This window comes from Oncorhynchus nerka, linkage group LG18 (genome assembly GCF_034236695.1).
Source record: "Oncorhynchus nerka isolate Pitt River linkage group LG18, Oner_Uvic_2.0, whole genome shotgun sequence".
Taxonomy (NCBI): Eukaryota; Metazoa; Chordata; class Actinopteri; order Salmoniformes; family Salmonidae; genus Oncorhynchus; species Oncorhynchus nerka.
The window spans coordinates 39,759,631-39,785,322 of NC_088413.1; the positions used below are offsets into that span (position 1 = coordinate 39,759,631).

The 25,692-nt window shown below is 45.2% G+C and overlaps 2 protein-coding genes across 2 annotated transcripts in view; both read right to left on the reverse strand.

Moving 5' to 3' along the window:
* Positions 1-4,032, reverse strand: part of LOC115146761 (StAR-related lipid transfer (START) domain containing 9) — a 52,077-nt gene extending 48,045 nt beyond the window's left edge. Inside the window, exons 1-2 of the mRNA XM_065003340.1 lie at positions 3,653-4,032; positions 1,098-1,167 (exon numbers count right to left, since the gene is read on the reverse strand). Coding sequence (XP_064859412.1) covers positions 1,098-1,167; positions 3,653-3,699 — 117 coding nt within the window. The 5' untranslated portion in view covers positions 3,700-4,032. The remainder of the gene's footprint in view (positions 1-1,097; positions 1,168-3,652) is intronic.
* A 118-nt stretch (positions 4,033-4,150) lies between these two features.
* Positions 4,151-25,688, reverse strand: cdan1 (codanin 1). Its single transcript, XM_029687664.2, has 25 exons — positions 25,479-25,688; positions 24,306-25,072; positions 23,911-24,144; positions 23,466-23,662; positions 23,046-23,159; positions 22,783-22,861; positions 22,473-22,593; positions 22,123-22,322; positions 21,870-21,945; positions 21,588-21,793; positions 21,173-21,293; positions 20,874-21,017; positions 20,498-20,664; positions 20,086-20,257; positions 19,932-19,986; positions 18,591-18,727; positions 18,299-18,402; positions 17,514-17,663; positions 17,279-17,342; positions 16,735-17,052; positions 16,357-16,464; positions 8,845-8,908; positions 7,916-8,160; positions 5,334-5,441; positions 4,151-5,186 (listed from the first exon to the last, which is right to left on the reverse strand). Exons 1-25 carry the CDS (start codon positions 25,683-25,685, stop codon positions 5,067-5,069), a joined length of 4,278 nt encoding a protein of 1,425 aa, XP_029543524.1. The 5' UTR covers positions 25,686-25,688; the 3' UTR covers positions 4,151-5,066.
* Positions 25,689-25,692: the final 4 nt, after the last annotated feature.

A 25,692-nucleotide genomic window follows, 5' to 3' on the forward strand; every position in this document is an offset into this window, starting at 1 on the left:
CCTCTTCCCCTCTTTTCACTTTCTCCGTCTTAATCCAAAATGTCCCACTTGCCTAAAATAATTCTTCCCATAACAGCAGGACACCATATGTGGCTCGTCTCTTTCACATCATTTCTAAAAACACATATCCTCTCCCTTCTCTAACTTCTGTCGTAAACATCTCCTGCCCTGAACAACCAGCGATAATATTGCAAAGCTGAACATTCACACTCAAGAAACTTGATTTTAAGTCACTAAGATGGGGTAATAAAGCAGTGTCCTCCTAATTGCTGGATCTGGGAGGCAATAATTAGATGGGGGGGGGGCTGCCACAGATACTCAGTCACGCTACGGAGACGGTTTTAAACCACTTGCTCTAACAAAGGTATGAGGGTTGTAACAACTTGTCATCATCCCCCAAACAGCAGAGGCTTCGAGTGTCCTATTGGAGTGTGTGTATGAATGTCGTGGTGTCTGTGGGAGGATCCCTTTGCCTGTGTGTGTGTTTGTGTGTGTGTTTCTACATGTGTGTGCGTCCCTGTGGGCCCTGTGTACGACAGTCCCTCCCTCTAAGTGTCTCCGAGTGTGTGAGGCAGTGTGTGTGAGGGAGTGTAGGCTCTGCATAATCATTATAAACAATATTGGATTCAGACAGCAAAGGGCCCAGTCCTGAGTGTAAACATCCTGTGTGTAAGAGACACATACCCTCTGGATGCCCCCACCTCCTCAACCTGCTGCCCTCAACCTGCCCTACACACATAAACAGTCCGTCAAGATCGCCGCCTCAGCTCTGATGTTGATTGAGAGATACAGTGGGGAGAAGTATTTGATACACTGCCGATTTTGCAGGTTTTCCTACTTACAAAGCATGTAGAGGTCTATATTTTTTTTTATCATAGGTACATTTCAACTGTGAGAGACGGAATCTAAAACAAAAATCCAGAAAATCACATTGTATGATTTTTAAGTAATTAATTAGCATTTAGTAGGAAAACTGAAGAAAAAGAAAAATAACCCCAATCTGATACTATTTAGGAGACATTTGTGTGTGTGTGTGTGTGTGTATCAGAGTCACCTGTGCAGTTACATGCTGGGTAAGAAGCCAGTATAGCACTCACCTTAGTATTCTTTATCCTAACCAACTTGTCCTCCACCTGCACAGCTAGCCTCCCTCCATCCACACCTTCCCTGTGAAAGGCAGAGCGATAGACATTGTGTTAGTATACTTTCCTTTGTATAGTTTCACACATTTGCCCACATTAACTACACATTATAATTGCCCAGGGTATAATTGGGGAGATGGGTAACAGATGCGGGGGAAGACGGAAGGTCGTGGTGGACAGACATGACCACTAACTGGTGGTCCTCTGTAGCTGTTAGTAGAGCACGGCACCTGTAAAGTCAGGATAGTGGGTTGAATTACTGGGAACACCCGTACATAAAAAGCATTGCACACCTGATTGTCAGTCGCTTTGGATAAAAGCGCCTGCTAAAATGACATGTATTATTATATATTAGCTGAGTGTGAAAGGTAATAACAGAAACTAATAAAAGGTGACAGGCCATGTCCTTCAGTCATCGGCTCTTCTGATCTACCCACGTTACTCAGTTAGACAGGACGGCTACATGAGACCAATCACTGATTACATTAACGGTCGTTGCAGAGACATCATTTCATCGGCGCTACCTTTTCAAACTCTGTTTTATGTACTTTGTCTTTGTGACGTTTAAAGAGGGAGGGGCGGCAGACAAAAATCGAGCAAGCGCTACTTGAGACTAGTGGCATGGGACTATTACATGGTGTCAAAGACAATCCCACAAATCTAGGAATCAGAGTTGGAAAAACACTGTCCAGTTCTTATTCAAAAGAAAACAGTCCAAACTGGCCCTGCAAAGAGTCCCCCGGGTGAGAAAGCTTGAGCCATTCCTTGGACAAAAGCCCATGTGTGTGTGTGTCTCTCTCTCTCTGTGTGCTCCAGATGCTGACTCTGGACACATATGATGCAACAGAATGAAATCTGAGGCTGTAGAAGAGTAGAGCTGAATGAGTTTAAAACTCCTTGAGCGACAATGGGGGATTGCAACAATGAGGGACACTGCAATAGTACTTATAACTTCTCTGTCCTTGGTCTGGGTGTGTGAGGCGGGGTAGATAAATCAGACCAGGGACTCTGTTGGAAGTTGTAATAAGCACATGCAACCACCACGTGGGATTCATTTTGCCAACCCCAGCAGCCCAACCCAAAACCACGACAACCTCAAGAGAGAAGGCTTCTAACTGGGGTTCGACCAGCATGAATGGAAGGAGGAAGGGAAGGAGATGGAAAATAAAATGAGGCCTCTTCTGTTTTGACACAAACTGAAATATTACTCAAATGGATTGACACTTTGTAACACATGTAGTAGCTAGTGCTGTCCTCTCTGTTTCCCCGTCTCTCTCTCTTTCTCTCACTCTCCAAAGGGTTCACAGCATACTGTAGCCAATTGGAAAGAGTCGGATTGGCTGTCAGTTGGCAAAGGATAGATTACGCAGGGCCCTATTGGTCCTTTGAGAAACATGTAACAGCTTGGGTTCTCCTGTTATCTCTGTGTCACAATGCAAAGCCTGAATGATGGCATGACAGCGACAATTAAACTGTACCGAAGGGCAAAATACTTTTCTATTAACACATGAACACACACACACACACACACACAACAGCACCAACTTAAATCCCTGTAAAAGACACAACCAGGAAGCATGTATTTGCATGACAGTGAATTTGAGCTATTAAGTCCCCTTTTGTAATGCAAAGCGCAAGGAAAGGATTTAAAACAACCAATGATGTTCAGGCAAAGACGTAAAAAAAAAAAGTTTTATAGCTAGGCCTATATTGCTTGGCCAAAGGCAATGGCAAAATACAGTCAACTTAAATTTGATTTAACTGTACAACCCCACCCCCTAAGCACCCCAAAGGACCTTTAACTCGACATACTGTTGTAATTTGGGCTAATAGGAGGGTGCTTGTGGGGTACAGTGCTTACTACACTAGTCTAGCTACCCCAATAAAAACATGTTTATGCCGCTGTAAAATAGACACACAAAAAAGTTTTCCCATGAGTGTTTCGCCAACAAATGTTGCTTGTTAGATTGTGATATGAGTGATATAACAAACGGGATACGTATTCACTAGAAGGCAGCACACATTCATTTGTTCTAACACGGCAATTACAATATTGTTGTTACTGTGGCATATAGATTACTACTTCAGTAATTGCATAATAATGGAGACAATAGATTTTTCAAAATGTCAACGTAAATGTTTTTATTCTGACAGTGTAGCCTTGCCCTGTACCTGCTGTCAGTGGCCTTTCAAGAAGTAACCTGCAAACTGAGACCGAGGGTGTATGCACCGTATATAAATCATGCACATTTAAGGCATATAGGCGACCTACATCTTATCATGACATGAAATACATTGTATCGGAAAGTAAGCAAGAGATCGAATGAGCTGGGGCTGCCCAATTCAGTCCAATTCCCATGCGTAGTAACACTGACAACACACAACAGCAGAATAAATCACAGTTATGTCATCTACTCTAAAAATGATCATTTGCATACGAAGCAAGGCAAGTTAGTAATCCAACTTTATTGACAGTGAACTCAGAATAGAAGAGAATAGGCTGAATTTACCTTGCGTTGAGAGGGCGAACTCGAATGGCGACTTTCACGTTTGCCATAGTTCCGCTCTTGGTAAAGGCGACTAGTTATGCTATAAACACCCCTTAATAATTACATTCACCCGTTAAAACGGGAAAATGTGTATTCACCGTCCGTCAATCAAGACATCGCTCACGAGAAAGAGCCTCTTCGTCCCGACGCTCAACGGACAGTGGGACACACTGAACGCAACTTCCTGCTGGCCTGGAGTCTGTGTGTTGAGACCGAGTGAGGCAAGGCAGCTCAGAGGACGCTTGCCTTGCCATTAGAAAACATGGAGCCTATAAGATTTCACAAGTGCATTAAATTCCCTGATGAAAATGTGTTCATGCAAATACAGTAGGCCTACAGTGAAAGAAAAATGACAATGAAAAGGACCCCCCCCCCTCCCCCCAAGAATAGATCTTCATTAGTTCAATCAAAAGCATTGAAAAGACAGCCAAAGCCTACTTACAGAAACACTTCTAACCGTTTAGTCCCAAAGAATACATATTTATTATTTTTTCAATATGTGACAGGCAGCATGCGAAAATGTAAAGTTTAAAAGCAGCAGACAATCATGGTACCATTAAGTCCAACATGAACTAAACATTATTACAAATGCACAGAAAGCATCCATGAACACACAAAATCACGAGTGACGGTTAAAGGCATTGAGTTACACTCTTAAGTGCTTCTGAGACTAACACAAATACATATTTATCTGTGAACATTTAGAAATGACACATTCCTTGGCCCAATAACAAATCATCCCCCAGCCAGCCCTTACCCACTATTGATGAATGCTGACACATACAGTATCTACTATAATCCTTTCAGACCTACATATGTCTAGGGCAGTAGGGGTCGAGTAGGGATTGGTTTCTCATGTTTTTTTGTTGACCATTTTTGATTTACTAGTGTCTGTCCATCAAGTTAGTTATTTTATTGATACTGCACCCCTCGTTCTCAGCCTTCTGGTACACCCTTCCCCCTGGCCTATGGCTCCACCACTAGTCCTGAGCAGCAGGACCTTTTGGTTCCCATTTGCACCTCTAAACAGGACAGTGTCAGCCGGTCCCAACTCGCTCCCTACCGCATCCCTTTGGCCCTAACCCTAACGATGTTTGTGGCTAGGGCTTAGTCTGAACTGACTGTGGCTGGCTGTACAGATGAGTGATGTTCCAGGTGATTGTCTCCTCTGTTCTGTACACAATGGCTGTTCATCTAAACACGGTCTGTGTGTGTTTAACATCTCAGGAGCCTAGAACGGCACTATGGACTGACTGGCCAGAGTAGTAGAGTTCAGCTACACCTGTCAGTGACATATGTCTTCTAACAGACTGGGCAGTGTTGGCCAACAGAGAGCATGTGTCTCTCAGAGCCATGTGTTTTTTTGTCATGATGGTTAGTTGGCTCCCTCTACAGGTTGTGGTGAGACCTGCAACATGTCCATGTGGTTCTGAAGCTCAGGCAGAGGAAGGGATGTGGTGGAAGAGGACTGCTGCTGGATCTTCTCTATGAATTCCTAAATAGTGAAAAGAGAGAGTTATTCACAAGCAGGTTTCGCTTGGCTAAATTCTCTTGAACAGTTATTACAATGAGCACCACCGATTTCCTGTTCCACGCAGTGCGGAGGAGACAGACATGTTTCAAGTTTCAAGCAAACAATCACCGTTGGCCAGGGTAACTGTGACAGCTTCCTCCAATGAGAGACCACTTCTTCCTCTCCCAGAATCCCCCGCTCTACCAGCTGTCTGACCAGGAACAGGAAGTTGTCCCACTGTAGAGATATGACAGAGAGCATGCTGGTTTATCTGGGGGGCATAAAACCTGAGCTTCACATACTCGCGTCTACAGAATTGTCGATGAAATAAGGTTGACATAATTACATTTAGGATGACATTTACATGTAGGTAATTTAGCAGATGCAATTTTCCAGAGTGACTTACAGTAAGTGCATTCAACAAAGGTAAGTAAAACAACCACATATCAGTCAATGCAAGTCATTTCTTCAATACATACACTACCGGTCAAATGGTCAAGGGTTTTTCTTTATTTGGACTATTTTCTACATTGTAGAATAATAGTGAAGACATCAAAACTATGAAATAACACATAGTATTGTTGATTCTTCAAAGTAGCCACCCTTTGCCTTGATGACAGCTTTGCACATGCTTCGCATTCTCTCAACCAGGCTTCACCTGGAATGCATTTCAATTGACAGGTGTGCCTTCTTAAAAAGTTAATTTGAGGAATTTCTTTCCTTCTTTATGCATTTGAGCCAATCAGTTGTGTTGTGACAAAGTAGGGGGGTATACAGAAGATGGTACAGAGTTCAAGTAACAGACATCTCAACATCAACTGTTCAGAGGCAACTGTGTGAATCAGGCCTTCAAGGTCAAATTGCTGCAAAGAAACCACTACAAAAGGACAACAATAATAAGAAGAGACTTCCTTGGGCCAAGATACAAGAGTAATAAGACATTAGACGGGTGGAAATTTGTCGTTTGGTCTAGAGTCCAAATGTGAGATTTTTGGTTCTAACCGCCGTGTCTTTGTGAGATGTGGTGTGGGTGAACGGAAGATCTCCACGTGTATTTCCCACCGAAAAGCATGGAGTAGGTGGTGTTATGGTGTGGGGGTGCTTTGCTGGTGACACGGTCTGTGATTTATTTAGAATTCAAGGGACAAGTAACTAGCATGGCTTCCAATCTGGTTTGGGCTTAGTGGGACTATCATTTGATTTTCAACAGGACAATGCCCCAACACACCTCCAGGCTGTGTAAGGGCTATTTGACCAAGAAGGAGAGGGATGGAGTGCTGCATCAGATGACCTGGCCTCCACAAATCACCCGACCTCAACCCAATTGAGATGGTTTGGGATGAGTCGGACTGCAGAGCGGAGGAAATGTCTTCAGTATTATTCTACAATGTAGAAAATAGTGAAAATAAAAGAACCTCTTGAATGAGTAGGTTTTATAAAACTTTTGACCGGTAGTATACATACTGCTTCAACTACATACAGCTGAAGTCGGAAGTTTACATACACCTTAGCCAAATACATTTAAACTCAGTTTTTACACAATTCCTGACATTTAATCAAAGTAAAAATATCATTTCTTAGGTCAGTAAGGATCACCACTCATTTTAAGAATATGAAATGTCAGAATAAGAGAGAACATGATTTATTTCAGCTTTTATATTTTTCATCACATTCCCAGTGGGTCAGAAGATTACATACACTCAATCAGTATTTGGTAGCATTGCCTTTCAATTGTTTAACTTGGGTCAAATGTGTTGGGTAGCCTTCCACAAGCTTCACACAATAAGTTGGGTGAATTTCGGCCCATTCCTCCTGACAGACCTGGTGTAACTGAGTCAGGTTTGTAGGCTTCCTTGCTCGCACACGCTTTTTCAGTTCTGCCCACAAATTTTCTATAGGATTGAGGTCAGGGCTTTGTGATGGCCACTCCAATACCTTGACTTTGTTGTCCTTAAGCCATTTTGCCACAACTTTGGAAGTATGCTTGGGGTCATTGTCCATTTAGAAGACCCATTTGCAACCAAGTTTTAACTTCCTGACTGATGTCTTGAGATGTTGCTTCAATATATCCACATAATTTTCCATCCCCGTGATGCCATCTATTTGTGTGAAGTGCACCAGTCCCTCCTGCAGCAAAGCACCCCCAGAACATGATGCTGCCACCCCCGTACAGATGAACGTGGTATCTTCAGGCGTTTGGAAATTGCTCCCAAGGATGAACCACTTGTGGAGGTCTACTATTTTTTTCTGAGGTCTTGGCTGATTTCTTTTGATTTTCCCCATGATGGGAAGCAGAGGCACTGAGTTTGAAGGTAGGCCTTGAAATACATCCACAGGTACACCCCCAATTGACTCAAATGAGGTCAATTAGCCTATCAGAAGCTTCTAAAGCCATGATATTTTCCAAGCTGTTTAAAGGCACAGTCAACTAGTGTATGTAAACCTCTGACCCACTGGAATTGTAATACAGTGAATTAAAAGTGAAATAATCTGTAAATCATTTTTGGAAAAATTACTTGTGTCATGCACAAAGTAGCTGTCCTAACTGACTTGCCAAAACTATAGTTTGTTAACAAGAAATTTGTGGAGTGGTTAAAAATCGAGTTAATGACTCCAACCTCAGTGTATATAAACATCCGACTTCAACTGTATAAACATAAACATAACATACACCAAGTAGCTATGCACATGTAGGCTATAGTGAGACGTACCTGTGAGTCACTGGCCATGAGGACAGCACTGAGTGTCATTTCTGTGAAGAGCAGGTGGAGGGGGGCTGATGAACAACAGTCTCTCCCCCACAGGAGGATCAACTGCTCCAGCAGGACTTTGATTGAACAGCCTACCCTTTGGACTGGTGACTCTGGTAGTACTGGATCAGGAGACACTGTCCTACCAGGAGACACTGTCCTACCACATTCCTCCTGTGGGGACACCATGGGCAGCTCCCCTGAAACTGTGCATACACACAAATTCAACGATGATCAACATTAGGTCTCATCTGGCTTCATTCCATAATGTATATGCTGTAGCCAACCCTTGTCCTATAGGACATGCACTGAGGGCATGATAACAATGGAGGTCTTGGCAACAGGCAAATTAATGTACACAGTGTACAAAACATTAGGAACACCTTACTAATATTGAGTTGCACCCCCCTTTTTCCCTCAGAACAGCCTGAATTTGTCGGGACAAGGTGTCAAAACCGTTCCACAGGGATGCTGGCCCATGTTGACTCCAATGCTTCCCACAGTTGTGTCCAGTTGGCTGGATGTCCTTTGGGTGGTGGACCGTTCTTGATACACACAGGAAACTGTCGAGCGTAAAAAACCCAGCAGCGTTGCAGTTCTTGACACACTCAAACCGGTGCGCCTGGCACCTACGACCATACCCCGTTCAAAAGGCACTTAAATATTTTGTCTTGCCCGTTCAACCTCTGAATGACACACACAATCCATGTCTCGAGGCTTTAAAATCTGTCTCCTCCCCTTCAATCTACACTGATTAAAGTGACATCAATAAGGGATAATAGCTTTCACCTCCTCCTCATGGAAAGAGCAGGTGGTCCTACTGTTTCATACACTCAGTGCATCTCCCCCGACCTGGTTTCTAGCCGTAGTCCCAGCTCTCGTCATCTTACCTAGTTTACAGGCTAGTAGGACGGTGCAACGTATCAGCATCTGTTCAGGCATTGGGAATGAGAACTGTGAAGTAATAGGTAGGAGGGAGAGGGGAGAGAATAAATACAAATCAAAAACAAACTTGTAGTATACATGTCTAGGTCTGTGGCCGTCATGACATTCCGCCAGCCGGTAACTGTCATGCAAATGACAGCCGTTCTCACGTTTATTTGACCATTATTTAACAAACACGTTTAGCATCTCCAAGCCGGCACACATGCAAATCGCTGATGGCCGCAGTTGAAACATTTGGAAAGTATTTGGAAAGTATTCACACCCCACATTGTTAACTTACAGCCTTATTCTAAAATGGATTAAATACATTTTTTCCCCTCATCAATCTACACAAAATACCCCATAATGACAAAGAGAAAACAGGCTTAGATTTCTGGCAAATGTATTAAAAATAAAAAACAAAAATACCTTATTTAAATAAGTATTCAGAACCTTTATTATGAGACTCAAAATTGAGCTCAGGTGCAGCCTGTTTCCATTGATCATCCTTGAGATGTTTCTACAACTTGATGAGTCCACCTGTGGTAAATTCAATTGATTGGACATGATTTGGAAAGGCACACATATATATATATATATATAAGGTCCCACAGTTGACAGTGCATGTCAGAGCAAAAACCAAGTCATGAGGTTGAAGGAATTGTACGTAGAGCTCCGAGACAGGATTGTGTTGGGACACAGATCTAGGGATGGGTATTAAAAAAAAAAATCACAGTGGCCTCCATTATTCTTAAAATGAAGAAGTTTGGAACTACCGCCCTGCCAAACTGAGCAATCGGTGAAGAAGGGCCTTGGTCAGGGAGGTGACCAAGAACCCAATGGTCACTCTTGGGCCAGTACTACTCTCCCAGGGAGAACCTTTCAGACGGACAACCATCTCTGCAGCACTCCACCAATCAGGCCTTTATGCAGAAGCCACTCCTCAGTAAAAAGCCACGACAGCCCGCTTGGAGTTTGCTAAAAGGCACCTAAAGAACTCTCAGACCATGAGAAACAAGATTCTCTGGTCTGATTGAACTCCTTGGCCTGAATGCCAAGAGTCACGTCTGGAGGAAACCTGGCCCCATCTCTACAGTAAAGCATGGTGGTGGCAGAATCATACTGTGGGGATGTTTCTCAGCAGCAGGGACTGGGAGACTAGTCAGGATCGAGGGAAAGATGAAAGGAGCAAAGTACAGCGAGATCCATGATGAAAACCTACTCCCGAGCGCTCGGCACCTCAGCCTGGGGAAAATGTTCACCTTCCAACAGGACAACGACCCGTTAGCACACAGCCAAGACAATGTGTAACGGATGTGAAACGGCTAGCTTAGTTTGCGGTGCGCGCTAAATAGCGTTTCAATCGGTGACGTCACTTGCTCTGAGACCTTGAAGTAGTAGTTCCCCTTGCTCTGCAAGGGCCGCGGCTTTTGTGGAGCGATGGGTAACGATGCTTCGTGGGTGACTGTTGTTGATGTGTGCAGAGGGTCCCTGGTTCGCGCCCGGGTATGGGCGAGGGGACGGTCTAAAGTTATACTGTTACAAATGCAGGAGTGGCTTCGGGACAAAGCTGTGAATGTCCTTGAGTGGCCCTGCCAGAGCCCGGACTTGAACCCGATCGAACATCTCTGGAGAGACCTGAAAAAAGCTGTGCAATGACATTCCCCATCCAACCTGACAGAGCTTGAGAGGATCTGCAGAGAAGAACGGGAGAAACTCCCCAAATACAGGTGTGCCAAGCTTGTAGCGTCATACCCAAGAAGACTTGATGCTGTAATCGCTGCAAAGGTGCTTCAACAAAGTACTGAGTAAAAGGTCTGAATACTTAAGTGAAAGTGATATCATCGTATTTTTAATACATTTGAAAACTTTTCTTAAAACCTGTTTCTGCTTTGTCATTATGGGGGTATTTTGTGTAGATTGATGAGGGGGGAAAAAAAACACTTGAATACATTAGAATAAGGCTGTAACATAAAAATGTGACAGAGTCTGAATACTTTTTGAATGCACTGCATTTATTTTAGGGTTAGGCAGGTCTAAAAAAAAAAACATTCAAATGTATATCATAAGAACAAGTGTATTCTGAGTCGGCCTAACGCACGTTATCTGGCCATGCCTCGGCCTGTAGGTAGTCTGTTAAGATATGCTTATAAATCCTGTGACATTATTTACCGTTTTCCCCCCCCCATTCCCGAGCGAGCGCACACTGCGCATATGTAGCGCTATGTTGAGAGTAAAAGTGATCATTTGAAACAGGTCCTTATACACTAGATTTAGAGTTACTTGGCAACTTTAGTTGTGAATGACACAAACCTTAGAAAATATATATGGGCTGCATGGATGTGATTATAGGGTATTGATGATTTGTTGAAAGTTGCAACAAAAAAAGAAGAAGCTGGTGCTCTGTTCCTTTGCCTCAGGCTCTCATCAAGTGATCATATTTCAAATCAAATCAAATGTTATTTGTCACATACACATGGTTAGCAGATGTTAATGCGAGTGTAGCGAAATGCTTGTGCTTCTAGTTCCGACAATGCAGTAATAACCAACAAGTAATCTAACTAACAATTCCAAAACTACTGTCTTATACACAGTGTAAGGGGATAAAGAATATGTACATAAGGAGATATGAATGAGTGATTGTACAGAGCAGCATAGGCAAGATACAGTAGATGGTATCGAGTACAGTATATACATATGAGATGAGTATGTAAACAAAGTGGCATAGTTAAAGTGGCTAGTGATACATGTATTACATAAGAATGCAGTCGATGATATAGAGTACAGTATATACGTATGCATATGAGATGAATAATGTAGGGTATGTAATATTATATAAGGTAGCATTGTTTAAAGTGGCTAGTGATATATTTACATCATTTCCCATCAATTCCCATTATTAAAGTGGCTGGAGTTGAGTCAGTGTCAGTGTCAGTGTGTTGGCAGCAGCCACTCAATGTTAGTGGTGGCTGTTTAACAGTCTGATGGCCTTGAGATAGAAGCTGTTTTTCAGTCTCTCGGTCCCAGCTTTGATGCACCTGTACTGACCTCGCCTTCTGGATGATAGCGGGGTGAACAAGCAGTGGCTCGGGTGATTGATGTCCTTGATGATCTTTATGGCCTTCCTGTAACATCGGGTGGTGTAGGTGTCCTGGAGGGCAGGTAGTTTGCCCCCGGTGATGCGTTGTGCAGACCTCACTACCCTCTGGAGAGCCTTACGGTTGTGGGCGGAGCAGTTGCCGTACCAGGCGGTGATACAGCCCGTCAGGATGCTCTCGATTGTGCATCTGTAGAAGTTTGTGAGTGCTTTTGGTGACAAGCCGAATTTCTTCAGCCTCCTGAGGTTGAAGAGGCGCTGCTGCGCCTTCTTCACGATGCTGTCTGTGTGAGTGGACCAATTCAGTTTGTCTGTGATGTGTATGCCGAGGAACTTAAAACTTGCTACCCTCTCCGCTACTGTTCCATCGATGTGGATAGGGGGGTGTTCCCTCTGCTGTTTCCTGAAGTCCAAAATCATCTCCTTAGTTTTGTTGACGTTGAGTGTGAGGTTATTTTCCTGACACCACACTCCGAGGGCCCTCACCTCCTCCCTGTAGGCCGTCTCGTCGTTGTTGGTAATCAAGCCTACCACTGTTGTGTCGTCCGCAAACTTGATGATTGAGTTGGAGGCGTGCGTGGCCACGCAGTCGTGGGTGAACAGGGAGTACAGGAGAGGGCTCAGAACGCACCCTTGTGGGACCCCAGTGTTGAGGATCAGCGGGGTGGAGATGTTGTTGCCTACCCTCACCACCTGGGGGCGGCCCGTCAGGAAGTCCAGTACCCAGTTGCACAGGCCAGGGTCTCGAGCTTGATGACGAGCTTGGAGGGTACTATGGTGTTGAATGCCGAGCAGTAGTCGATGAACAGCATTCTCACATAGGTATTCCTCTTGTCCAGATGGGTTAGGGCAGTGTGCAGTGTGGTTGAGATTGCATCGTCTGTGGACCTATTTGGGCGGTAAGCAAATTGGAGTGGGTCTAGGGTGTCAGGTAGGGTGGAGGTGATATGGTCCTTGACTAGTCTCTCAAAGCACTTCATGATGACGGAAGTGAGTGCTACGGGGCGGTAGTCGTTTAGCTCAGTTACCTTAGCTTTCTTGGGAACAGGAACAATGGTGGCCCTCTTGAAGCATGTGGGAACAGCAGACTGGTATAGGGATTGATTGAATATGTCCGTAAACACACCGGCCAGCTGGTCTGCGCATGCTCTGAGGGCGCGGCTGGGGATGCTGTCTGGGCCTGCAGCCTTGCGAGGGTTAACACGTTTAAATGTCTTACTCACCTCGGCTGCAGTGAAGGAGAGTCTGCATGTTTTCGTCGCAGGCCGTGTCAGTGGCACTGTATTGTCCTCAAAGCGGGCAAAAAAGTTATTTAGTCTGCCTGGGAGCAAGACATCCTGGTCCGTGACTGGGCTGGATTTCTTCTTGTAGTCCGTGATTGACTGTAGACCCTGCCACATGCCTCTTGTGCCTGAGCCGTTGAATTGAGATTCTACTTTGTCTCTGTACTGACGCTTAGCTTGTTTGATAGCCCTGCGGAGGGAATAGCTGCACTGTTTGTATTCGGTCATGTTACCAGTCACCTTGCCCTGATTAAAAGCAGTAGTTTGCGCTTTCAGTTTCACGCGAATGCTGCCATCAATCCACGGTTTCTGGTTAGGGAATGTTTTAATCGTTGCTATGGGAACGACATCTGCAACGCACGTTCTAATGAACTCGCACACCGAATCAGCGTATTCGTCAATATTGTTATCTGACGCAATACAAAACATATCCCAGTCCACGTGATGGAAGCAGTCTTGGAGTGTGGAGTCAGCTTGGTCGGACCAGTGTTGGACAGGCCTCAGCGTGGGAGCCTCTTTTGTTTTAGTTTCTGTCTTGTAGGCAGGGATCAACAAAATGGAGTCGTGGTCAGCTTTTCCGAAAGGAGGGCGGGGCAGGGCCTTATATGCGTCGCGGAAGTTAGAGTAACAATGATCCAAGGATTTTCCACCCCTGGTTGCGCAATCGATATGCTGATAAAATTTAGGGAGTCTTGTTTTCAGATTAGCCTTGTTAAAATCCCCAGCTACAATGAATGCAGCCTCCGGATAAATGGATTCCAGTTTGCAAAGAGTCAAATAAAATTTGTTCAGAGCCATCGATGTGTCTGCTTGGGAGGGATATATACGGCTGTGATTATAATTGAAGAGAATTCTCTTGGTAGATAATGCGGTCTACATTTGATTGTGAGGAATTCTAAATCAGGTGAAGAGAAGGATTTGAGTTCCTGTATGTTTCTTTCATCACACCATGTCTCGTTAGCCATAAGGCATACGCCCCCGCCCCTCTTCTTACCAGAAAGATGTTTGTTTCTGTCGGCGCGATGCGTGGAGAAACCCGCTGGCTGCACCGCCTCCGATAGAGTCTCTCCAGTGAGCCATGTTTCCGTGAAGCAAAGAACGTTACAGTCTCTGATGTCCCTCTGGAATGCTACCCTTGCTCGGATTTCATCAACCTTGTTGTCAAGAGACTGGACATTGGCGAGACAAATGCTAGGGAGTGGTGCACGATGTGCCCGTCTCCGGAGTCTGACTAGAAGACCGCCTCGTTTCCCTCTTTTTCGGAGTCGTTTTTTTTGGGTCGCTGCATGGGATCCATTCTGTTGTCCGGTTTGAAAGGCAGAACACAGGATCCACGTCGCGAAAAACATATTCTTGGTCGTACTGATGGTGAGTTGACGCTGATCTTATATTCAGTAGTTCTTCTCGACTGTATGTAATGAAACCTAAGATGACCTGGGGTACTAATATAAGAAATAACACGTAAAAAAACAAAAAACTGCATATAGTGTCCTAGGAACGCGAAGCGAGGCGGCCATCTCAAAATGTAATCTTGTCTTTACTATCATGTAAAAGTAGTTTGAATTTAGAATGGGCCATATATCAAATGGGCAGAAACAGGGGCATGGGAAAAAAGACATGTCATCCACTTGCACCCAAATAGTGAATGGAGGTTGTGCTTTCTTGCGGTTCCTTTTATGCTGGGTAGGCTACTCCGGTTTTACAGCAGAGCAATGTGCATAATATTAGCAGCTGAGAAATTAATATATTAGCACTAGAAAGCTGGGATCCTCCTCTTTCTAGTGGCAACCATCAGAACTCTGCTTTCACACATGATTGCATGTAGAAATGTCTGGGCTCATAAGAACACTTATTTCACTTCACGCGTCAACCTGTTTGAGGAGCAAGCCTCTTACTGCGCGACAGGTGATATTCTACCTAAACTCTATATGGCATGGGCTCTCTAACCCAGTTCCTGCAGCTACCCTGTGCTTCATTTGGGGAAGCAAGCGAAATCTGTTCACGAACATCGATAGTAACATGTTTAACCAATGAAACACATTTCATTAAACTGTTGACAGCCCCTGTCTCGCGTCCTCGAGAAAGTATTGAAGGAGAGAGAGAGAAGAGACGGAAACGCATGGTGGTGAGATATTAATTATGATCATATTTTTTTAAAATACACTATTAGTAGGCTATTCAAGATCAAATACAAATTCACTATAATTGTAGGCTAACTATACACGGTAAGTGAATGAACCAACTGCATCACCTAGGCTTATACGTTCTCTCCCAGACTCATGGATAGAACATTTGGAGCGTATCATAAGGTAACCATGCCATCCAGTATGCATAACACAGTCCACACTAAAGAGGATTACTAGAGTTTTGTTGAATTTTGGAATAGCCTATAGGCTAGACAATTGTGTACCAAAGACATCTTAAATCTGTTTTATTTAAAAAATATATGTTTTTCTGCCGTGCGTAATATGCGGTAGGCTATATAGGCCTATTGTATAACACCATTTTAATTCAGGCTTTATACAGGCCTATGCATAAGCTTTAATATGCCAATGGGTGTTCTACATGGGATGCCTTAAATGCTTTGCATTAATCATCACCTTAGAAAGCTCTGTCCATTTAGTTGTGTTTGGCTTTGAAACAACATCCACAACGACCACGTTTTCCCCTCAGTTTCCACCTGTTGTTGAACTTCTTTCTTCAGAGTGATCGATCACAGTGAGGTCAAACAATGTAGACTAACAGTGAGTTTCAAAAGCATGACACTGTTTTGATGAGATTTTCAATTGCATTTGCATTGATGTCAGAGTGGTTAGAGGGACAACCGAGACCTGAGTACCAGGCCATTAGTGACCTGATGATCGTTAGAGAGTTGGGTACTGCCAACGCATCAGTGCCATTCATGTCAAAGCGCACAGATTACCGTGACTCAAACGGTCACGTGGAATTTTGACTGCGGTCATGACTGCAGGTGTGGAGGTAATTCGGTCACCGCAACAGCCCTATGCAGAACCTCTATCTGAACCATAAACCCATGTTCATTGCGGGAGTATAAAGCATGTGTTAATCAGGACCAAGGTGACGACAGCCTGCTGTACCTTTTTGCAGCTCAGTGTGTCTCCTACTTTTCCCAGTAGAGCGTTCAGCTGTAGACAAGTCAACGCCTCCTTTTCAGACCGCGGGCCTACTGCAATACTCAACACCTCCTGTAGGGGGCACAATCATCCTCTTTTATATTATCATCAATAAGACTGATTCACCAGAGCTGAACCTCACATAATCTACCATTATTCTGATTGATTTTATGCTCTCATACTTCTATCTAGCAAAGTCAAATCAAATTTTATTGGTCGCATACACATATTTAGTACATGTTTTTGAGGCTGTAGCGAAACGCTTGTGTTCCTAGCTCCAAACTAGTGTCTATAATAAGGATAGCATTACATCCTGGTATTCTTCATTCATTAGAATATTACCTTAATCTCTACCAGGACATCAGATGGTAGTGGTGCACTGTGGGGGCAGTCTGGAGGGCAGGACGTCACAGCCTCCTCCTTGCCCATGTCCCGTTTTGGGGTACGTGACTGCTCCTGGGAGACTGCTGCAGCTCCAGCTTTAGCCACAAGACTAGAACCTTCCACACCACTAGCCTCTGGGCTGGGAAGAGACTTCATCACACGGTCAAACTTTGTTTTCCACTCTCGCTTGACCAGGGCTGTGATGTTGGAGGAGAGCCAGCTATAGGCCTTCTCAGTGGCCAGGCGCTTGGTGATGTTCTCAGATGTAGTGAGAACCTGGCGGGAGAGACAACGCATGTTAGCATCGTCAGCAAGGACTGATTTAGCTATAGCTATTTTATTAAGAAAGAAAAATGTACCACGAGTGTGATACGTGGTTGTCTCGCCTAGCTATCTTTAGACCGATGCACTAACTGTATGTCGCTCTAGATAAGAGCGTCTGCTAAATGACTAGCATGTCAATGTAGACCAGAGTTAAAAGAGCAACGCTGAATAGACTTACAGCGGGAGACGTCTCGTCAGGAAGAAGAACCCGGATGGCTTCTGGACCCTTCTCGCTGCAAAACCTGAACGCACAAGAGTCTGTAGTCAAAGCTCCACAAATATTACAGTCACACCCCATACAGACCTGGGTTTAAAAATAGTACCATAGGCAGGACTTGCACTTTAGGGACCATTTAATTGGCAAGCTCCACGAATCAAGTTTATAACCACACATAGACGAAAACCATGTGTACCTGGTAGCTCTCTCCAGAGCCTCCTGGCCCCCGTCACAGAGCTGAGCACAGATGGAGTCGTTGAGTATCAGAGGGTTGGCCCCTGGTGAGATCAGCCCCTCCCTCAGCAACCTCTCTCCACCACGGACCAGCTCACACACCAGCGTGACCCTGCAACACAGTCACATGAGGATACTACACGTATCGACACTGACACCTACAAACAGTGGATACATACGATCCCTATATTATATACGAGTGCACAAAACATTAGGAACACCTCTTTCCACGACATAGGCTGACCAAGTGAAAGCTTTGATCCTGTATTGATGACACCTGTTAAATCCACTTCAAACATTCTGGATGAAGGGGAGGAGGCGGGTTAAAGAAGGATTTTTAGGCCTTCAGACATGGATTCTGTTTGTGTCATTCAGCGGGTGAATGAGCAAGACAAAATATTTAAGTGCCTTTGAACGGGGTATGGTCGTAGGTGCCAGGCACACCGGTTTGGGTGGGTCAAGAACTGCAACGCTGCTGGGTTTTTCACACTCAACAGTTTCCCGTGTGTCTCAAGAACGGTCCACCACCCAAAGGATATCCAGCCAACCGGACACAACTGTGGGAAGCATTAGAGTCAACATGGGCCAGCATCCCTGTGGAACAGTTGACACATTGTAGAGTCCATGCTCTGGCAAACTGAGGCTGTTCTGAGGGCAAAAGGGGGTGCCACTCAATATTAGAAAGGTGTTCCTAATGTTTTGTACACTCAGTGTATACTGTACACACACACACACGACAGTACCCACTTCATATGTTTGACACAGTTGGATCCCACCCTCTCAGCTACAAACTCCACCGTTCGTCTGAGAGATGGAGGCTGGTTATGGAAGAAGGCTTGCTCCAAATCCACCTTTACAGACAAAGGTGACAACACAGTCAAATCAACATGCTTCTAGAGACACTTTCCTTCCTATTTAGTATGCTTTGCTGGGAAGAGGAGAGACAGTCAGAAAGATAGTAGGAGAGTATCACATAGGCAGTACGTCGGATTGGAACCCGGGGCACTAACCACTAGGCCAGCTACTCCTAGAACCGTACCTGTCGTTTTTGCTGTGACCTGGTGGTGGTGGGGGTACCTCTCAGCTCAGCAGAGGTAGGGGTGATCTTACGGATGAGGCCTCCACCCCTGGCAGAGCTACCGGCCACAAAGGCAGCGAGGAGTTTACGGAACTCACCTGAAAACAGGAGATAGAACAGATAATCATGTAGAAATAGAATAACTATTGTCTATTGCCAGGGTTGGGGAGGAACGGATTAGATGTAAGGGATTACAAAAACAACGTTAACTGTAATATGTTAACAGCCAAAAATATTGTAATCAGATTAGATACTTTTGAAAAACTAGATGATTACTTTTAAATTTAGAACGGATGTTTGGGAGAAAAAAATAAAATCTTTGACACTTCTGTTGTTTTCTCAATGACATTCAAATCAGCATTGAAAAAAGGGGCAAGCTTAAGTTTGTTCCACCTGAGTGACTCGGCTACAGTCCAAGCTGTGTCTTCCAATTGTGCGACTGCTGTCGGCATCCAAAGATTATCCAACCTGAATAAAGGCTTGGAGGTACGGATGACAGCAGTGGTGTAGTCTACGGCGATACGGATATCACTTATTATTGATATCTACATAGCGCATTGATGTGAGTCACACAGCTACTCTCTGATTTAGCTATTTGCGCCTTACAGATTGTGGATGGCTGTTCACAAATCTAAATGTGTATTTGAACCAAATAATAGTTGAATTCTTGAAGTTAAAGCTGCCAATCAATCATTCTTCTTGAAACCAGTGGACAGCCAGTGAAAAATGCACTCTTGCAACAGCTACATAGCACAGATCCCAGCCTATGGAATAAAAGTGGGGCTTTTATTGCTCAATCTAATTCATGCTGATAAAAAAAAAATCCATAGGTCTAATGGACACGTGCTCAAACTCGCACACTTTTGATAAACTTAACGAGGGGCAATCTGTAGTTGCTACATACATTTTTGGACTTATAAATTATGTCAATGTACAGATATAATTTAATGTAGCAGTAAGTGATGGTTAGAAGAAGCCTACATAACCAACCCATAAAGTACAATTTTACCTCCATATATGGCCAGCTATGTAAACATTAACATTGATTTATCCTGCAATAGATGTCGTTCAATTGGTAACATACATTTTTGTCTTCTTAAAATGCCTCTCAAGGGCAAAGTAATCTAAAAGTAACTGAATGTTATCAGATTACATTACGGAGTTTTGGTAATCCAAAAGTTGCGTTACTGATTACAATTTTGGACGTGTAACTAGCAACTAATGGATTACATTTAGAAAGTAACATACCCAACGCTGTCTATTACTATAAATTACTCATTTGATTTCTATGGATGTACCCACCCAGGAAAGGACAGCAGGTGTAGAGAAGCTGTTGGTCCACCAGGGGGAGACAGTCCTAAAATAAACAAAAAAAACAAGTTCATCAAAACTCATGAAAAGACCGTGGCATTTCGCCTTCAAATGTAATTGAGAAGAGCCATTCCAGTTTACTCACAAGTCCCTGGACGTTGGTCTGGCTCTCCTCTAGCTCGACAGCTACAGCGAAATCAGTAGTGAAGAAAAGCTCCTCCGGGATCACTGGGATCTGGAACAGCCAGCCTAGAACAGCCACCATGAGAAGCTGATTCAGGTAACACACCTCTCCTTCCCTGGACAGCACCATCCGCCTAAGAGACACACACACACACTGGGTCAGGACTTCAGATCACGAGAGAGAGAGATGGGGAAGCAGAGTGGAAAGGGAGAAATAGAGGGAGAAGGAGAGAGATGGGTAGAAAGAGAAAGGGAGAAATGAAGGAAGAAACTGGAGACAGGAAGAAGGTAGAAGGAGAGTGGATGAGTGAGAACACATGCAAGAGAGAGTGAAAGCACTAAAAAAGGAAAATGATAGAGAAAGTAACACACACCTGTATAGGCTGAGCAGCAGTCCCAGAACGGTCCTGTAGCAGAGGAGGAAGGGACCGGTGAAGTCCAGCATGGAGAGGAACTCCACCAGCCAGGGCACAGTCAGGATGGTCCGTCTCCTACGAACACAGCTACGCAGGACCGCACACACATCCAGCACAGACATACTCTGAGAATGGAGGGAAGTCACAATCTGGTAAGAAACTAGTACTTTACTGACTTGTAATAAAAAATGTATCTTCTGCGGATGGATGAAAAAATATGCCCCTTCCAACCAGGGTGAGGGTCAGTGACATTTCAATTCAGTCAATTCTGGTTTGAAGTCTACTTCCTGAATTGCTTCCACCGACTACTATTCCAAGTCTGGTGCCACAGTACCTTGCTGCGGAGATTGGCAGTAGCCTCCTGTATCTCCCTGGAGGGCCTCTCAGAGGTCTGGTATGGCAGGAAGGAGATATAACCCAGGAACTTAGCTAGGAGACGAGCCAACAGCAGGACAGAGGAGAAACGCTGCTTCTCATCCTGAGAGAGAGAGATGAGGTGGCACAGAGAGAGGGCGAGAGAGATGAGATATGGGAAAGGGGGGTATTAAAACATGAATATATATTCTCCACCAAGCCCCATTCTGATTGAGGTGAGAGATCTTGCACCAGGTCTACAGAGTAATCAGTGCTGACTTGTTGTTCCATGTCTCCCTCTCCCTCGGTACTGGAGACCACGGGAGCCAGGACGGACACCTCGTCAAGCTGGAGGAGCTGCTGACACAGACTGTCCTTCAGGTGCTGGTTCAGCTGGCAGCTAGGACAGAGAGGTATGGTTACGGGTAGACGTTCACCCAAATGACAAATCAGGATACTTCCGCATCTGTATAGATCTGAGAACAATCAGTCCGTATAAGATCGCTGCAAAATGCACAAGTAGTGTTTAACACTGCAGGAACCCGATCAATATGATTTGACAATCTGGTCATCTGCAAAATGCACAAGTAGTGTTTAACACTGCAGGAACCCGATCAATATGATTTGACAATCTGGTCATCTGCAAAATGCGACTGCATTGTAATCCAAGCTGGAACACCACCGTCAATCTCACCAGCTTGCGGTCTTTAAGAAGTCCCTGAAGAACTCCTGGTGTCCCGGGAAGGCGGGTGGAGGACAGGGTCCCAGAATGCCTTGGGGCTGGATCAGACGCTCCTCCAGACGCTTTAGACGCCCCAGGCTGTCTGCTCCCAGCATGCCTAGCAGGTCCGCGTCGGGCGTGTCGCCCGGGGAGCCCAGAGCACGGGGACCTTTGCACATCTAGAGGGAGAGAGGGGTGTGAGGGAGAGAGAGAGAGCGCGAGTGTGTGTGTAATTGCACCATCCCAATTCCATACCTGCACCAACTGCTTGAGGAAGAGTCTGGCGAAATGGGAGTGGTTTCCAGTGGAGTTCAGTTGACTCACCATTCCTCTGAAAGGAGGAAGCACAACAGCACCACCATTATAACATGACCAATAACAAGGCCTACTCCTACAAAAAAAGACATCACATTTTGCTGGAACCAGAGCCTTTTTATAGTCCAGGAATAGGCTTAAACTCGTTCTGTGAAACTGGCCATTAGTTTGCTACCACTAGTATTGGTCTTACCTGACCCTATTGCCTAGTTCAGCTTCAAACTCCCATCTAGGTTCCTTGTGGAAGTCTTCCCACTCTCGCAGCACCTCGTAGAAAATATCCCTCTGCTTCTTGAAGGTGTGGAAGGCCTTGTCACTGCTGAAGTTGGAGCGGTTGTCAGTGGCAGGCTGGAACGGGACAGAGTGGATGAAGGTGTCCACAGAGGGCAACACCTGGAAGGGAAGAGAGAGAGGGCTGGGCTCAATTACATTTCAATTCATTGCTTTGCGATTAGGAAAATGTGAATTGCTGTTTACTTCGGAGTTGACTGAAGAGAACGAAACATGAGTGTATTAGTGCTCTTGTCATGTTGGGTTATGTACCTTGGCTGTGCTGGGGTCCTGGGCCAGAGTCAGTCTGTTCCTCAGGGACGGAGAGAAGCAGGTCACCCTCTCGTTCTCAGCCAAGAGACGCAGGGTGTCTTTGTCCAGGTGAGACACCAACCTGACACAGACAAAGATTGTTTTAACCTTCATTTCGCCAGGTTGTCACATTGACGTCAAATGACCTCTTTTACAAGGGAGACCTAGCCAAGAGTGCAGGTCCGGTATAAACACATATGGAGCCAGACTATCATAGGATTCAAATCTTAAATGTTCAGTATAATATCCCCAGAAAGAAGGAAGAACTCACTCAAACTGATTCTCCAGCACCCTGACAGAGAAGTAGACACAGTTGTGCACCTTGCTGAGGTAGCCTCTTTCCAGGACGTCTGTGTAGATCAAACACAACAAAGGTTTTAGCAAAGTCACATTGTCACCAATAAAACATTAATTAACCCATACATTTAAATAAATACATTTGAAAGAAAGAATAAAAGAAAGAATATTACATATATATTACAAAACTCCATCCATACTGATTACTGGTCATGTTAAAGAATCTCCACCTCTCACCTAACGTCCCCATACTTAGATCCTTGTCCTCTTCTTCTGTGACGGCTGGTGTTCTAGATGTCAGAAGCTGCAGCACAAAGAACAGCTCCAGGAACACGTTGGGAACTAGGTTCTCTGTCAGAAAGAGATAGACCAAACACAACATTAGAATCTTCACCAGAATTAACACACAACAGTAATTTAAAAAATATATATATTTGTTTAAATCGCACTAAATACACATTACTTCAACTAAAGTACTTAAAATATTTCCAAAAGAACACATTTTGATTATATAGCTAGCCAACCATAGCCTGGTCACAGATCTCGTGCCAACTTCTATGATCAATGCAGACAGCAAAAATATATCTGGGACCATCTTAAGGACCAGGTTAACCCCCCTCTAGCATGAAACACTGTCTCCCCCTACAGGTCATGTACCAGAGATGCAGGTGCAGTAGAGGTCAGCCAGAAGGTCCAGTTCAGAGGTCAAGGTGACTTTAGAGGGGTCAGGACATGACCCCTGGGTGACAGGGGTCATTTTGGAGCCCGATACTGGCCGGAGCCCTGATTTGGTAGGGGTACAGGGGTCCAAAGAGGTGGGTAGAGGGGAGCCCACCTGCTGGGCTCGTTTACACCTACAAAAAACAAGTAACAGATTGAAAATGACAGCAAAGGAACAAATTAGATAATTGAGATTGACAGAGGTAGAAAAAGGACTGGTTTCATGTTCCCAAATAAGACTACTCCTGGATTTTTTAAAAACTTTCAATTGAGATTTTCCATTAAACAAATGTTTTGTCCAGGATTTGGCTGACTTGTGTTTGGGAAATCAGTCCTAGAAGGTGTGTGTTATAATGGTGACTGGCCTTCTTAACCCACTTACTTCACTCTCTTTAGCAGTTCTCTCTCCTCCTGCAGACTGAGGAGAGAGTGGGATACGTTCAGGGCCCCAGTGATGCTCCCTTCGATGGCCCCAGTGACTGCCTCTGGGACTGGGGGTGGGCTGGAGGGCCTGGTGCTGAACGGGGTGGAAGTGAAACAGGTCTTCGGTCTGGAGTGAGGCCGCTCTGCACTGACTGGGGTTGGGTTGATCCTCCGAGATGGTTTTGTATGCAGTCTAGTGGAAAAAAAAGTGGGGAGGACAGAACAGTATGATAAAAATAACATTGTTGTTCATTGTTTTGGTTGAAGATATTTGTGATTGATCTCTTAATTCACAGGTGAGAACGTTTCATTCAGTGTTCTTAAATTCAATTCAAGGCATAGAACAGAACTCACGCTGGTGATGCATGAGACATCCCCATAGGTGGGAAGTCTTCCAGATTGGTTAAATTGAGCTGGACCAGCGTTGTCATCTGAGCAATTGGAGGTGACACAGCTGGGTCACCCATTTTATTAGCCCCTCCTCCCCTTCCCTTCTTCCCACCACCCTCAGATCTTCCTGGCCCCACCTCCTCAGTCTGGAACACACCACGCCCCCCACCCTGCCTTCCCTGCCCTCCCATCCCGGCACTCCTCCTGCGGCCACGCGGCTGCTGCTGGACCCCAAGGCTGAGACTGTGGTGCTGCTGGAGCTCTGGAGGTGACGGCATGAAATCCCCCAAACTGGCTCTCTGGGTGGAGCGGCGCTCTGAGGGAGGGTGCCTGGAGGTGGAGGCTGGAGCAGGGCTCCTGGCTGAGCTGAAGGAAGGACTACTGAGGGCGCTGATCCCACCCAGGCAGTGGGAGCCAGATGGGGGTTGGGTAGTATCCCACTCAGCCCCAGGGGACAGGGAGGGAGTGGAGGAGAATAGCTGTACACGGCTGGCACTACGAGGACCGGTTCCAGGTCCGGTAGATCTGCAGCCTTCCCTATGCTCACTGGAGAAGCCTGGCCCCTGCTGAGAGGGCTGGGAGACCCTGGGTTGGCTGGGGGTCTTGGCAGGTGTGGCAGGGCCATGGGTGAGGGTGGAGCAGCTCTGCTCTCGCAGGAAGTTCAACAGGAAAGGAACAAACTCCTGTCTTTCGATCTTCAGTGGCTTACACCATGCCAAGCTGTCACTGTCCTGTTGTGACAATAACAGTAGGAAGAATGTATGAGAACATCTCAAGAATATCTAGCTACATAACGTTCGCTAGTTATCTTGAAGTGGTCATCATTAGCTAGCTATCTAGCAATACTTCCATAAAGAACTAGTTACGTTAGTTGATGACCTGATTTACACCATTCTGAAGATGATACGACAGGTAGCGAGTTGTCAGTTGACTAGCTGGTAAGCTATTGATTTCATAACAGTTAGCTAGCAAACTGGCTAGCTAGCCTAGTTTCCATATTGAAAACAGCAGGTGAGCGAGCAATGGAAAAAGTTTTGTTTACATCCGTTCCACGATGACATTTCGCAGCGCACTCAAAACTATTGAAACCAGACCCCGCGAAATCCACTTAATCTCGGGTTTGCAATTGTCACTTACCCCGTCGTGTTTTAGCCATTCTACGGCCTTGATAGCTTCCACTTCCTTCTGCAGCAGCGATTCCAAAAGAGCCGCCATTCTGGTCTGAGCAGGCGCCGTCTGGCACTCTGCCTGCTGCTTGGAGTTGGGGGCGGACCAGAATGGGAGCAGGCGCGCGAATGTCGCTACTGCATTGCCCTGGAGCGCGCTCCAGAAACAGGACAGCATGTCTACT

Bases quoted from the DNA above. Each gene is read 5' to 3' on its own strand.
- cdan1 (XM_029687664.2), bottom strand. From the start codon at position 25,685: ATGCTGTCCTGTTTCTGGAGCGCGCTCCAGGGCAATGCAGTAGCGACA. The intron at 17,053-17,278 runs GTAAGTCTATTC...CTCTCCCGCCAG, and splicing joins CTGACGAGACGTCTCCCGCT to GTTCTCACTACATCTGAGAA. The intron at 16,465-16,734 runs GTAATATTCTAA...TGCCCCCTACAG, and splicing joins ATGTCCTGGTAGAGATTAAG to GAGGTGTTGAGTATTGCAGT.